The sequence below is a fragment of the Cariama cristata genome, unplaced genomic scaffold (assembly GCF_000690535.1).
Source record: "Cariama cristata isolate BGI_N322 unplaced genomic scaffold, ASM69053v1 scaffold2826, whole genome shotgun sequence".
NCBI classification, from domain to species: Eukaryota; Metazoa; Chordata; class Aves; order Cariamiformes; family Cariamidae; genus Cariama; species Cariama cristata.
In genome coordinates, this window is record NW_009621346.1 from 380 (window position 1) to 15917 (window position 15538).

Here is a 15538-nt window from a genome sequence, read left to right on the forward strand (position 1 = left end):
ATACCAACAGTGTTATGGTGCTCTGGTCTTGTGTTTCACTTTCTACCATACCAAGTGGCCTTCTGGCTGTTTCCTCTCTGCCTGCTCCCCTCTCTATACATGACCAGGTGAGGAGACAGGCACCTGAAATGTTTCTCAACCTGAGCAACGAGGAGGCAAAACATGGAAACAAGCAATATGCTCTGCTTCTCCCTAGCTGGCAGGGCTGGTGTTCCTCCTCCTAGAAGTCCTGAAGCAGAGCATCACTCACATGGCACAGGTAGTGGATGACTAAAGGAAAGAAACACACAAGAACAGAAAAACTCTATATTCTTGAAAGGATGAAAAGTAGGGATTCCTCAAGCACTGACTTGCACTGCAGTGCCTGCGAGGGATGAAATACGTTCTAGTATCAGGAGGGGAGGGGATGGCAGCAGAATCTTTACTGCAAAAGATTATAATTATACTGTCCCATCATTAGCACACTTCCAGAACTGTTCAGTGTATGAAATGTGGAAAGACGATAAGGTCAATAAACATACCGAATGTTGTATCTTCAGCTTCATGTGGGAGCAGAATACAGAAGACCTGCAAGCGGACAAGACAAAAATACTGGCTCTTAGTAAAAGTCATGAACTGTTTGTCTATGAATTCACTATAGAAGATGGAAAATACAACCTGATTTCCCTGCACAGTTGTAAGGAAGATACACTTAAAAAGCTCCTTGAAGCTAAAAACATTAGTGAGTAAATTTCAATGTGTATTCTGTATTTGAAATTATTATAGGTCTAATTCTGCTTCATCTGGTGAAACAAATCGAGGCAGTAGGATTGAACACTAGGGAAGTGTCAAATATTTTCACACTCATTTAAAGTGATCAGTAGCAATATGAACTTGAAAAATAATGATGACATTTCTGTATTAACAGATGGCACTGTTAGAGGGAATTAAATTGTTGTAGGGTAAGGTGTTTTGATGATATGAAGTTAAAAATAAACTTTAATAAAGCGTATTCATGCAACTCTGCTATCTCAGACTTTCCCTTTACTGTTGGAACTGATGGGAAGAAAACAGAGAGCGCGCTCCTCACTAATCCTGCAACGGCTAATATATTCATGCAACCCTACTATCTCAGACTTTCCCTTTACTGTTGGAGCTGATGGGAAGAAAACAGAGCGCTCCTCACTAATCCTGCAACGGCTAATTATATGTTTAATCTTATGTTCTATGATAAGCAAATGTGGCGTACAGTTAGAATGCATGGTCTTCGCAGGACCTAGACCTTTGATGTTTTACATGTGTTTAAAACAGTCTCCATTGCTAAAGTATTTTTATTTCCAAAGATTGTAGCTTTTATTTTCAGCACTGACTGAAATACTCTGTTGTGATGATTTTTTGTGTTCTTCATAGTATTGTCCACTTAAAAAGCTTGCACTGTTTCAGGAAACTCTTCTAAAATTAGTGCTTCTGGCACAGAAAGCAATAAAACAAGCACCCCTACCCCCAATCCCAACTTTTATTAAGATGGTAGCAGAGGCAGTGAATTTGAGCTGTGATTTTCTTGAGATATCTTTACGAATCAGAAGTACCAGATTGTTATAATCCTAAAATATCTTCAAATTTACAGGTCTGTCTTCAATTTTCTCTTTGAGGATACTGTCTTTTGAAAACAACAAATGCGTACTTCTGCTCAATAAGTTTATTGTTGTGCATCTTACCTTTCCCGGAAAAGACCTTCCCTTAGAGACATGTGACTGCTTTACCCTTGATTTGCCTCCGCAAGTTTTGGAAAGAATAACAGATTCACACTTCTGCAGGGGGATCCTGTTTCTGTTAGATAGTTCTGGCTGGATTTGTATCCTTTGCAGTAGAGACTAACTCTCAGTGTAAATGGTCTGGAAGAACAAAGTCGTTTTTCTTTTCTGTCAGGGTTAAGCAGAAATTTCTTGACAGACATTCAAGCATCTGTTTTGAAGATGCTTTTGGTAAAGTGTTTGTGTAGCAAAATACTAGTTATTGTTGTAAAAAATGCCATAGTCGTGTATCAAATGTAGTTTCTCAACATGCCACTGGAAATCTGTTTCACACTGGAGTAATGGTTTTCAGTGTTCTTGTTATGTGGATCTGTGTAAAACAGCGTTACATCTACTGTCACTAGCCTTTCTTTTCTTAATGAGATCCTTTAGAAGTTATCTACAGATGTGCAGGGAATCACAGCTTGGAAACCAGATAGCTGCCTTCTCTTTTCTAATGAACAGGAGCTCAAACCTGCCAGACTGTTCCATAAGGCGCTCAGCTTTAACCTATTCTTTGTCAATTTTTTCTGATGTGTAAAAAAGTGCAAAAAAGTCCGGTTACTTCTTCCTCCTAATTGTATAACTGCCAATGTGTATTTGTCCCAGTTCACTTCTAAGTATAAATTAACTCTTTTGAGATGGCACAAGTTGCGTGTTTGTACAGCACCTAGCACAATTCACTTCTGATCCTAGCGGAGCTTAGAATGCTCTTGTAAAACGAGCAGTTCTAAGAGTTTCGTTGTGCAGTGATTGGCTTGGACCACAAAGTTAACAGAAATTCACCATCTTCCCCTTTGTAATTTCTGTTTGTTCGACAATCTGATGCCTAGTGTTTTCTTTGACGCTGTTTAAAGATGTATTTGACTCTCTTGATGGTACAAATCTAGGAAACGTCAATGTAGCACTCTGCCAGGGAGACGTGCAGGATGAGGGCAGGAGTCCAACTGTCACATCACCACTCATTGCGGTGAAAGTGTCGCATGATCTCAGTGTTGCTGTGGTCATCAGTTCTTCCAACTATGCCATCTCTGTGGATCTAAACATGTACTTCAGGTACGTTTGCAGCAGAATTCCTAAATGAAAGTTTTGAGTACAACTAATATGAAGAAGTGCCTAATCTTGGTCTTATAGTAGTTGAGATGCTGTCCGCTTTTTATTTTGAGTTCTGCCTCTGTGGTAGAGCAGAAATTTCATATTTGTTTAAAGATTGCCTGTTATTATTTGCTCCAATTTATGGTCTGTCATTTTAACAATTAGTGCCAGTGGTGGTTGGTAGCACCTTTTAGAAGTACTGTAGGGTATGGAATTGTTAAACTATTCTGATACAGCTTTACTGATTTTGTGTGATAGATTAGGTCTAGATTGTAATTTAGAGGTGGTGTCCACCTCAAAGGAAATAGCATTGGGTTTTGGTGGCTTACCCGAATACATTTTTTTGAATGCTGTTAATCTGAGAGAAAACTGCTTCGCTGATAGCTCCTGGAGGAGTTAAACATAAAAGAAAAAAAAAAATCTTAAGTCATCTGACGGAGATGAAATTTAGTATTTTTTTCTTTACAGACAGTTCCCTGGGCATTTGCTCTGTAAGAGAGATTCTGAAAATCTTCCCATGAAGCCTCCTGAAGGACTTGATGAGGATGACCTTGCTAGTTCTGACTATAGCATGGAGCTTTTGTCATTGCCTTTCCGCACAGACAGGTATGTAATGAAAGTACTTTCTAAAACAGACTGTTTTTTGCCGCCTTTAGATCATTGATTAATAAACTGCTGAAGTTTTTATAATTGTAGTTGTGGCAAGTAAAATCAGCTCATTCTGCTGTATATCTTTTGAATCTTAGGATGATGTTAGGAAGTAGGCTGAGACAACTTTACATATGTCATTGAACAGCTTCCAAATAGTAATTACTGTTTAGGGTGTTACCTTTAGTTTGAACCAGTATTGGCAGATTTTTGTATTTCAAGTACTTTACAGTTTGTTGCGTGCTTAGCACAGATGAGTGCATGTGGACTTCAAAATATTTTGTGTTCATGTAAAACATTTTAACTGTGTTGTGACCCTTAGTATTAGAGGTATTAATACTAATAAAATATGTTAATTATAAATTTGTGTAAATGTAATAAATACTCAATTCTGGAATTAATGTAAGTCTACTTTCTTTTTAATCGATGGGGGCATTTTCTGTGAGGAAAAGGCAATTTTCTACTAAAAATGCTCAGCTTCATGGACATTGTCAGCTAATGCAGCTGTGATCATTCAGCTTGGCTGCAAACAGTATTTAAATAGGAATAAACAGGTTAATAGAAATAAAAAGGTTAAAAAGCAAGATGCTTGATGGAATCTGTAAGCTTAAAATGCATATTATTTACCTGAGGAAACTTAAAAAAATTATTTATCTTTATCTGCGTTGTTCTTGAGGTATTATACCTATAATACCTGGTATTATAGGTAACTTCTTCCTTCAACCCAGGTCCTGGAGGGCACACTTATCCTCATTATGTGATATAGTAAGGAGAAGAAGACCAGGTTCTCCAGATTTGGTGAATGACTTGAATTTACCTTGGTATCAGTTTTTTACCCATCTTGAAGATCATGATCCTGAAATCTATGAAAATTCTGAGAAGATGGTAGCTTTTGTTCCACGGGCTGTTACGTGGGCCCCTTCCAAACCATTACAAGGCAATGGTGCAAACCTCAGCGATGCAAGACAGCAATGGAAACAAATCCACATAGAAGTACCACAAGAAGTGGTGAAACTGGAGTGTAAATTGGTAACGGGAGTTAAAGCCCTGTTTGTAGTATTAACAAATGACAAAGCATTGACTCTTGCTCTCTGGGATTTTGAGTCGCAAGATGTGACGTATTACCACTTTGGCAAAAATAGTGTTTATGTGGATTGCAGTGAAGGGGTGCCATTATGTCTACTTCTGACAGGTGAGGGGGTCTTTTATATAATTGTTCTGATGTAGCCTTCTGATAAAAGATTATTATTTTTTTTTTTTTTTTTAAAGTGCTTTTCTTTCCTGGCTGCTGTTGGCTAATTTCTAATGCGTTCTTGCTGAGGTGGAATCCAAATGGAGCCACTGCAGCTTTGCATCATTATTTTGGAAGAGAGGTAGTAGATAGAAATGTTGCTGTGTAGCAACTTGCTGATATATCTTTAATTATGGTTTGATTCTTTCATTTAGAGCATGGTCTCTCCTTAGTTCTGTTTGGTTTAACTCAAGAAGAGTTTTTGAATAGATTGATGATCTATGGCAGCGCTGGAGTCGTAGATTCTGTTTGTCATCTTAATGGATGGGAACGATGTTCAATTCCGATGCATGCGCTAGAGGTAAAGAAATCTGTTTCATGTCTTAGAGATAACAAAAATACGTCTTTAAAGTAATGAGTGCAGTTCAGCAATGGTAATGGTGTTTTTAGACACAATTAAAGTATGCCTAGGTAACCTAGGGGCAAAAGGTAGTGGTTTAGTTATTAAATAAACAGTAAAAAACCCGAGTAAACCAGATGAGTAACCCAAAAGAAGAAATACAGCAACAAAGTTAACACATTAGCATAAAGTTAGCACATTAAAAAAGCTTTTAAACTAACCAAAAGTGCTCAAAAATCCGTCTTAGTTGGACTCAAAAGCATTTTTGCCAATTTCTGCAGCAGTTTTTGTCTTCTTGCAGAATGTCAAATATTAAAATAAATCCTTGGAATTACATTTTTGGTTTTATCATACCACTCTTTTAAAGCCAAGAGGAGAACTTAAAGGTACCAAATGTTGTTTGGTATCCCTTAACAATAGTTGATCAAATATTTTTAATGTAGCAGACCACAAAACAAATCTCCTTGTGTCTGTGCAGTTTTCCAGTGCTCTAGTTCTACTTTTAGATGACGAGAGATCCTTGTTTAAAAAAAATACTGTTCCAGAAGTCTGGGACTCTGTAACAGTCTATCCACACCATCATTCAGTACACTATCAGTCTGTGTTTTCAGTTGTGTTTGGAGGGAGGGAGCTTAGATGAAGATATTTGGTAGGGTTCTTTCGGTTTTATTTGAAGAGTGTGATGGGAAGTGAGTTGATGGGAAGAGAGTCACAGCAATTTTCAGTTGCTCTAAACTTATTCAAAGTCCTTATTCTCACGGTACTTATTTTACATCCCAAATCAAACTCTATAATAAATTGCTGAATTAACATTTTGTCTCTGAAGATACGGGACGGGGTTTCTGCAAAACCTGTTAAAGGAGCATGGCAAGTACTGAACAGGTTGCCTTGTTATTTCAGGCTACAGGTGCTGCCCACATAGTTTAAATTTCTTCCTTTTTTCTGCATGTATACTTTGTCACCGAGTATGAAGTAAAAATACTAGCAGTAAGCGTATAATATGTATTTTTAGAATACGTGCATAATTGCTCTACTGCATGTTTGTCTAGGCAGGTTTGGAAAATCGTCAACTAGACACAGTAGATTTATTTTTAAAAAGCAAAGAAAGTCTTTTCAATCTGTCTGCACCCTGCTCTGGACCTGAACAGTCTGCTGGTAGTGCATCCGAATCTTACCTGAAAAGTAAGTAAAACACTTTAAGCTACGCAGAGGTTTAAATTTAATTCCCTTTCTATTTATGGCTATGTGTTTGTAAAAACAGATTGCCTGTGCTCTTGTATGTTTGGGTGATGCTATATTGCAACTTCTGTACTTCTGGAAAATAAGAGAGAAATGATATGTAATGTGTGGGATTTTTTGTTGTGTTCTGATATTGGCCATACGTATTATAAGCATTTTGATGTGAAGGCAAAGAATGTTACATATGTTGTTTGACACATTTTAGAAGATTTTTGTAGCATACCTTTATGACTTTTAACTTAAATTTTAAATTTATGTGATCAGTCATATGGTAGAATGCAGATGTTTTAACTTTTTATGTAAATATGGCAGATTTGGAAGAGCTGAGACCAGCTTTAAACTTGCTTTGCTCAGCAATCAAAGAAAGTGATATGGAGCCTCACAGTAAACACTTTTCTGAGCAGCTGCTAAACCTCACGTTGACTTTCCTTAGCAAGCAACTTGAAGAAATTTTTGTGCACACAGAGGGTAAGATTACTCATTTTGAATCATACATAGTAACGCAATGTGTCATTGTAAGGTAAATAAGAACAACTAATTTTTTTAATTAAAAGCCTAAATTTGCCTAGAATTAACAAAAAAAAGTGCTAGAGTTAAGTGAATGAAAGATGTTATTTAAGGGATAACATGAGAAATTTTTTTGAATACAGTATCTGTGTTAGCCCAAACAACTGTGATCAGGCTCTTCAATCGGACAGGATACTGTCAACAGGGTCATTTTGGGATGCATAAGAATGGCAGAATGGGACTTTCAGGCTGTTACTGGATGGTAGTGCGGTTACGTGACTTGCGTTTAGCCCTCAGCTGCTCGTTCCTTTGTCAATGCCACCACTTAAAATATTCTGGCACAAATACTTGTGTGGCTCTGGAATGGAATAGATTAGTTTAAGAAACCGATACAGCTGCAAAAATAGCCTGCCAGGTTTGGTTTTTTATCTGGCCCACTCCCCAGTCCGATTTACTGTGCGGCAGCAGAGTTACACATCCCGGTATAACCCGAGGGGTGGCACAGAAGCAAGAAGCAGTGTCTGATGGGGGCTGCAGGTTGGATGTGGGAGTGCATGACTGCTTACGCTGGCACAGTCGCTTTGAACTACAGCCTGAAAGGTACAACAATAGAGTAACAGCTGGTATACTGCTGAAGTATTAAAATGACAGAATTGTAGATGACAATTTTATTTTGCTAGAGAAAACTATGGAGAGTGGGGTGACATATCCCAACATCCAGTGTGCTGTCCTGCTGCTTGGGTCTGAATTGCTGTCTCAGTAATGCTCTTTAGTCTGTGGACCAACAGACTGTACATGTTAAAGCAGAACTGATTTCTTCTGATAGTAAAAGGTGCAGACCATTAACTGTTAATCTTTTTTTTCTACATGATTTGTAGTAGTCTTTGCTTCTTACTGCATGAATGTTATGTTTAAAAGCCCCTGCATTTTAAATGGGACTTATCTGACTAATAATTGGTTGGATTAACAAAAAAATTTCAGTTCTCATTTACTTGTCCCTGAAGGGGAAAACACATCAGTGGGGACAGGGGGACTTCTCTGGAGCACTGGGAGGACTGTGACTGTAGACTGACAGTATGCTGATAGTGGTGGACAGTATCAGTGCCTGTACAGGTCAGATTGCAATACAGAGCTGATGTGCTCTTTCCTCTGAGGTGTGTTCTGTTTATTAGTCAGGAGAATGCATTCAACATTGCTAAGCATTAAAAACACTATATTGTTCCTTTCTGTTTAACTGATACCTTGGATGCTCTTGACAGAACCTGACGAATTCCTGCAGAAGGGTGCAGATATTTTAACTGATTACATTATTAAACTTAGAAAATTTCTGAGAAAATATCCTCGACCGCAAATAAATACGGTACACACAGGAAGTGATCTTGAGGAAGACCTACCTGTGTTAGAAGAAAGCCGCATGTGGGAAAAACTGACACCAGAGGTAAAAATGTATTTTTGGCTGTTCTTATTAAATATATTTAAGGTAATTATTAATATGGAAATGTCTTTAAACTGTTGGTGAAAAAAATCAATATAGGGATTATAAAGATAGTAACACTGAAGATTAATGAGGTCAGTTTGTTCCTTTTTTTTTTTTTCCCCCATTTTAGGAAGTCGTTGCTGAGGCCATCTTAAGCAACAAAATGCCAGAGGCCCAGACTTTCTTCCGAATGTATCAGCATCCTGCTCAAAGTCTTCAAGAATTTATTCAGACAGGTTTGAATCTGGTGTATGACCGTCTTCTGAAGGACAATACCAAAGAGGCCTCAGAACTTTTAAGAAATATGGTGAGAGGTGTTCAGTAAGCATGCTGGTAGTTCTTAACACTTCTTTATGGCTAATGAAATAAATTAATGTTAAGAGTTTGGGGACCATTTAGGTGTCTTATGGATGTGTTGATTCTACTACATACGTGCATTACAGTGAAAATTAATTTGTTTTAAAGAACTGCTTTGATCACTAATGCCTTCAGAATGCTGGGGGAGCCTATTTATGATTATGTATTGACTGGTGACATGATCAGCAAAGTGTAAAGGTGATTCTGGCAAGTCAGGTATGAAAGGGTACACATTTTATATTCAGACATGCTGGAGACATCACACAGATCACTGACTTATTATAACACCTTAAGTAACTGGTGAAGTGAATATCACAAGTATGTGAATATCACAAGCATGCTTCTAAAAGGTTGTGTGCTTTGGAGAGAAAGCAGGTACATTTATTCTATCAATGTACAGCTGCATTTGTACAGTTTGCATACAATGAGTATCTTCTTTTTTGTTAGGGCTTTGATGTGAAAGAGGAATTGCGTAAGATATGTTTCTACACACTTGATAAACATGTGCGAGATTTGTTGGTAAGTGTAGAAAAGACTTTTTTTGTCTAGCTGATGTTCTTGGGTCTGAAGTCTGATGTGTATTTATGCTGAGAGAAAGCACTGTATTAAACGTACTTTCAGAATGGGAACAAACAGGTTTTGTCCCTGGACCCTTGTAATGTAGTTGCTGAAACATGTCATTAACGTGCCTAAGTTCTTTTGTATTTGCAGTTAAAGTAAAATTTGGTTAAAGTGTCATTTCTTTGTTCTGGCTCTGATCTAGTTCTCATCTACTTGTACACAGTGTGAAGTCCTGGCCCTCTTGTCATTCAAGTGTATCGACCTCAGTGCTTCCGGCATTTTTTCCTACAGTTGGTTAACTCTTTACACTTGCAGGATCATTTACAACTTTAATATATTATAAGTAGATAAAAATTGTAATTGGAGGTAATACTTTAATTTGAATTAAAGGTGAAAGTTTTACGAGAAGAAAATTATTTTTCTGAAAAAGAGAAGAAAATGATAGACTTTGTGCATCAAGTTGAAAGCTTTTACTCGGAATCCTTCCAAGAAAATAAAGAGATTCAATCTCTTTCCAGGTAATGTGGGTTATCAGTTTTAATTATTAATTAATAACATTAATATGCTGACTTCTACATTCCGTATGATTTACTGTGCTAATACAGTCTTTTGTAATTTCATTAATTTCACACTGGTCTTCATTTGCAGAAATAAGGGTCAGTGTGGGAACGGATTACTTTTCTCATTAATGTAACAATTACTGTCACATTCTTTCCAGACTAAATCATGACGTACTATCGTCAGTGTAACAGAGGTCTTCTGTTCATGTCATCATCACCATAAATGAAGTATTTTTAATAACAAATTATATTACTAGAATTATTAATCAAATGAAACATGTTCAGATGGAGTGTTTGCACTATTTTTGTTATATGATATCCATAATATAGCAAACTAAAGTAACCTAGAAAAATCATTTTACAGTTAAATAATTGTAAAAATGTTACAATAGTTATCATTTGCTATGTCAGTTTTGGAAAAATGAGGCAATTCTTTGCTCATTGCTCTCATATGCACTCTCAAGTCCCTCTACCACTTCCAGAACTCTCTTCAAAATGGACTAGCAAAATTTGTTAGGCCTTTCATCATCTTCTATTTGTTAGATTGTGGACTGTTTTTTAAAAGAGTACTAGAAAATGTCCTAATGCAATACTTCATTGCAGTTTCAAGAACTGGAGAAAGGAGCAAGACTCTTCAAGACATACAGCTGTTCTAGACTCGTTGTTGAATTGTGATAGACATCAGGTTCACAGTAGGAGAGTCAGAGTGATGTTTAACTGGGCACAGTGGTGGGATGAGCTTATTCAGGAAATGATTCTTCTTCCCAGAAAACCATGCCAAGGCAAGTATTCTGGTACTAAGGACTTAAAAGAAATTGTGAATGAAGGAGCTGTGTTTGACGTAGTATATTGCAATTGTGTAGGGGTGGCATTGATATAACTAAAGTTGTGTGCTACCACAGTGGGTCACTTATTTTTTGTCCGTGAAAATGGGTAAAAATGTATTTTCATCCTGTTGCATTCTGGCAGGGATCTATGTTTTTCCTGTTGAGAAGAATTTGGAACTAGCTGAAAGGGACTTGTCTGACACATGGCCACTTGTTGTTAATGTCATACTCTGCTACATTCTGTAAAGCTTATTATGCTGTAGTATTACATTTAGCTTTTCCAACAGAAAGCTCCGATAAGCTGTAACAGTATACTCAATCTCAGCATCATATTTGCAGTCATTCATTAAAAATATGTATGTGTGTAAAGAAATGTCAGTATTTTCCCAAGTAGTGTGTGTTTGTGCTGGTTTCATCAGTTTGCGTTTTCGAAATGCAGAACTCAAGACATGTAATCCTGAGGTTCTTTGGATGCACTTGACAGCCCAGCATGATTGGCTTAATATTTGTTCATGGATTGAAGAATCTGAGCCCAACCAGACTTTGTGTGGACAAGCTAACTGGCCTCCTCTTACTCCAGACATTATTGACCGGAACATGTTATGTAGTAGCTACATGAGAAATGATATATTAAACAAGCTGGCTAGGTATGTGCCCTTAATGCATTATACTAACTTTCTATCTTATGTGAAGCCAAAATCAGATGGTTACAGAAGTACACGTTAATAAAATCTTTGATACGTGTTAATTTTTATATTGTATTTAGTGCCCTTTTTTGAAACAGCACAAATCCATTAATAAATTTAATTTTAGTCTTGTACTTGCATTTTCCGTTATCGGAAATCACTAAGAAACATGAGAGCAATAGAAATCCTCTGTCAGCGCTTTAGTCTTTCATAGTGATTGTATTCCTGGTGCCCATTTTAATGCAAGGGAGAAAATTCTAAACACCTAGCATTTCACTCCTAACTCCTCATTCTCTGCAGTGAACTGAAGTAACTATGATGTTGTTTGAGCACTATCAAACGTATTTTGGCTTGTTGTGTTTGCCTTGGTGGTGAAGTAATCCCCTAGAAGGAAGGGTCTGCTTTATAATTTTGAATGAAAACACCCTTCAGAACTTCTTAGAGAGATAACTGCGTAATCAGTGCATATGCTTTTTCTCTTTTCTGATAGAAATGGAATCTTTGTCTATTCTGAGTTGGAAGATTTTGAACTTCTGCTCCAAAGACTGTCTTACCTTGGGGGAGTACTGCAAAATCCTCACCCTGTTCCAAAATACAATGCTGCAAGTGGTTTGGACTTCCATGCTCGTTTTGTCCTTTACTGTTTAGAACATAATTTGCAGTATTTGTTATACACTTACCTAGACTATTACAGGTATGAATGCTTTTCATCCCTCCAATCTCATGCAGATTTAAGTAATGACTGCTTGGTTCACAATGGTGTCATTTAATGAAAAACTGTGGGGCAGCGTGTTAGGTTTCATGCTGTATTTTGAAGCTTTATTCAGGTTGCCTTGTCTAAATTAGTGTGTGTGTCAGTCATCAAAGGAAACAATTATCATTGTAATTAATATAATGTTTTAAGCAATACAATCTTAAATGAGGCAAGACAACTTGTTCTGCAGAAACTCACTTGAGCACAAGTATGAGTTCATTCTTGATTATGTTCACAAATAAAGAAATTGCTGGTTTCCATGTAAATTGGAATTAGTTGGGATTTGAAGGAGAAAGCAATGTTAGGTATTGGAGCTATATCAATGCTTTCCACTTAACAAATACTTTGCAATTAAAATTTCTTAGCTGTAACTCCAGTCTAACAGTGTAATTATTAAGAAGGTAAAAGTGGACCAGAGAAAAGCCAACAAATCTTTTTTGGTTTTTGTTTGTTTGTATAATCAAGTTTAGTTTGCATAAAATATTTAGACTGTGCATTTGTGAGTCAAGTCCCTTCTTTGGAAGGAGTTTAGGGTTGTCAGGTCTGGAAACTGTTACTTGATTTATGGAAGCAAGCAAGCACAGAAATATAATCTTAAAGGGAACTGGCAGAGATGCTGTATCAGCTAAAGCTGTACATCTTGTAGAGAAGGGTGATGTGATTTGGCTCTTTCATAAGAATGAATGAAATAAGCCACTGTAACACCAAGTGGGATGCTCTTTATTTTTAATGCAGTGTTGTATTGGGGCAGAGAATGGTTACAAATACTGTATTTTCACTGTGCTGCTACTCATCTTATTTCCAGTTTAACTCCTTCAAATTGCCCTATTTTGGATAACAAGGAATTGCACGACGCGCATCCTTGGTTTGAATTCCTTGTGCAGTGTCGAGGGGTTGCCAGTAATCCACGAGGTAGGAGTCTGGCCTGGCTCAAGAGGTGGTCCAATGTTTATGCTGCTAGCTGAGCATTTGGTACAGCTGGATTTAATTCTCTGCTCTGCTGCAAACTTTTTTTTTACCATGGCAAATTGTTTATGCGTGCATCAGTTCCTCATCTCTAAAATGTGGATTCTAATTCCTACTTAAACTGTACATAAAGATTTGGAGGCTGTAGATATGTGAGAATTATTTTGTGTATGATCATCGTTACCTCCGATTTGATTATATTCCCAACAGGTTGAGCAGAAGGAGAATTCATAAGAAAATGCATATACTATTAAAATTAAAGCTTCCTCTAGTTTTTGTGGTGCATTTTGACTTCTCTGCCCCTTGGATTATGTGTTTGCATGGGTTTCTTTTGCTGTTGTAATTGAAAATTGGTAGAATTTGTGCCCTTAACTCATTTAATTTTTTTTAAAACATTTGATCTTTTGTAGAGTCTCATGTTAACAAATGATAAAAATAAGCCCAAGTGAAGCTTTTTCAGAAAGTGGGATCAGTATAGGACAAAGAATTGAACTAATAAAATGCTAAACTGTAGGACTCAATCTGAATTAATCTGTATAGGTAAAACTGTAGTTTGAAATTGGGGAAAGCTTGGTAAAATTTAGAACAGCTTATCTGTATTTATAAGTAAATTGAGAAAGATCACTGTTAACAGCAAAAAATAGAAAATTCAGCATTTTTCATAGTCATAGAACAATTGTAATGCATGATTTAGTGGTTTAATATTGGTTTAGGATGAAATTAAATCTCACTTCTTTTCTTTTAAGATCCAAAGATGATTTTTCAAGCTAGTCTAGCAAATGCTCAGATCTTGATTCCTAGTAATCAAGCCAGTGTGAGTAGCATGCTACTGGAAGGACGTACACTATTGGCACTTGCTACTACAATGTATGCACCTGGAGGTATTGATCAGGTACTATGTGCAACAGATTATTAATAAGCTTTTGGAGAAGTGCTCACATGGTGTTGAAAACTCTAAGGAATATGTTAATAAAAATAAATATACTAATGCCATCATATAATTTCTTCTCGTATAAAAATCAGTTTTTGGTGTTCCATGTTTCAGTGTTAGTTGACCAAATGAAGTGAGTAGGGTGGTTCGAGGTTATATGGTTTACAAATAGCAAGGCATGGTGACTGTGAGTTGGAGTATTTAAGTCCTTCATAGCAGTTTCAGCTGAGAGTGTTTACAGGCAATTGTGTTCCCCAAATAGTTTCAGTTTGGAAAAATATTTTCAATAAACTTTTTAAATGGTGTACCTGTATTTGTTAGACAACTATCCCCTTTTGTTGTCGTTTGTAGTTTTTAACTAAATGGATCAATGGCTGACTGGACTGCTCTTTTGCTTGCATCTGTACAGGTGTTACTCAGCTTCCCTATATTTATTTTTAAAGGCTGAATATCAGGACACATATCAAAAACTTCAGCTTATGGGTCACATTGTGTTAACCAGTTGCATTGTGCTATAGAGATCAAAAAGCACATTATAAACAATTACACTTTTAAAAGAACAATGCTCAGTGAACCACATGTTGCAACAGAATTTATTAATATGGATAGCTTTTTGATACATAGCACAGTAACCTAAAACATCAGATACTGCTGAAGATATATCTAATATAGCTTAAAAGGATTTTACAGGAAAAAATTATGTTTTCCGTGTTGTCACCATATGTCAAATTCCCATGAGGTAGTTTGGCACATTCAAAGATTGTTTTATTAATGCAGTTAATAAATGCAGTTTCTTCTTCCTAATGAAATAATTTTGGTTCCTTGCAACATAGGTTCTTCAGAATGAAGATATGGAAAAACCTCTAAAGAAAGTTGATCCACAGCTCTTAAAAATGGCATTGACTCCTTACCCCAAACTCAAAGCTGCTCTCTTTCCCCTGTGTACTTCTCAAGGAATTTTGCCACCTGACATCTCTCTTTACCATCTTGTTCAGGTACACTAGATGCTTCTCAGTAGTGCCTTTTGGCAGAACAGAAGTAAACTAAGAGAAGCTCATTTTCGGCTGAAGCCTGGAGGGTGGGGACCATATGTTGTTTCCTTGGAATCCTTAATTTGGAGCTAAAGTTTATAGCTTCATTCTGAACAGTTTTTTAAAATGGTATCTAAATATTGTGAGTCTGGCTTCCCCCCTGCTCCCCGAGACATGTAAAGACGTCTGCAGTGTTTAACTTCAGCAGTCCTGGAATGTCAGCGAAGTGATATTCTTGCAGTGTTCAGTGGGCAGGTTGTTTAGTATTACAAAAATTAAAATGTTTTCAATTGTCTAAGAGAAATTGAAATTTAGAAGTAAAGGATAGTGTCTCATGGAATGTAATGACACATTTCTGGGCAAATGCCTTTTACTTCAGATCTGTGGTATGAGATAAACTGGAAGTTGGAAGAAATGCTGCAAATTATTCATTATTAGGAAGTGTTAACTTTGCAAAGATCACAGTTTAGCAAAGTACTTAAGCATGTTCTTTCCC

General features: G+C 36.8%; 1 protein-coding gene across 1 annotated transcript in view; it reads left to right on the top strand.

Moving 5' to 3' along the window:
• Positions 1-489: 489 nt before the first annotated feature.
• The window catches only part of SPG11 (spastic paraplegia 11 (autosomal recessive)), a 34257-nt gene continuing 19208 nt past the window's right edge, over positions 490-15538 (top strand). Inside the window, exons 1-18 of the mRNA XM_009701911.1 lie at positions 490-721; positions 1607-1834; positions 2630-2828; positions 3336-3473; positions 4244-4707; positions 4962-5107; positions 6196-6328; positions 6698-6853; positions 8152-8330; positions 8500-8676; positions 9174-9245; positions 9678-9807; positions 10459-10629; positions 11114-11321; positions 11851-12054; positions 12920-13026; positions 13827-13972; positions 14845-15006. Coding sequence (XP_009700213.1) covers positions 490-721; positions 1607-1834; positions 2630-2828; positions 3336-3473; positions 4244-4707; positions 4962-5107; positions 6196-6328; positions 6698-6853; positions 8152-8330; positions 8500-8676; positions 9174-9245; positions 9678-9807; positions 10459-10629; positions 11114-11321; positions 11851-12054; positions 12920-13026; positions 13827-13972; positions 14845-15006 — 3252 coding nt within the window. The remainder of the gene's footprint in view (positions 722-1606; positions 1835-2629; positions 2829-3335; positions 3474-4243; positions 4708-4961; positions 5108-6195; positions 6329-6697; positions 6854-8151; positions 8331-8499; positions 8677-9173; positions 9246-9677; positions 9808-10458; positions 10630-11113; positions 11322-11850; positions 12055-12919; positions 13027-13826; positions 13973-14844; positions 15007-15538) is intronic.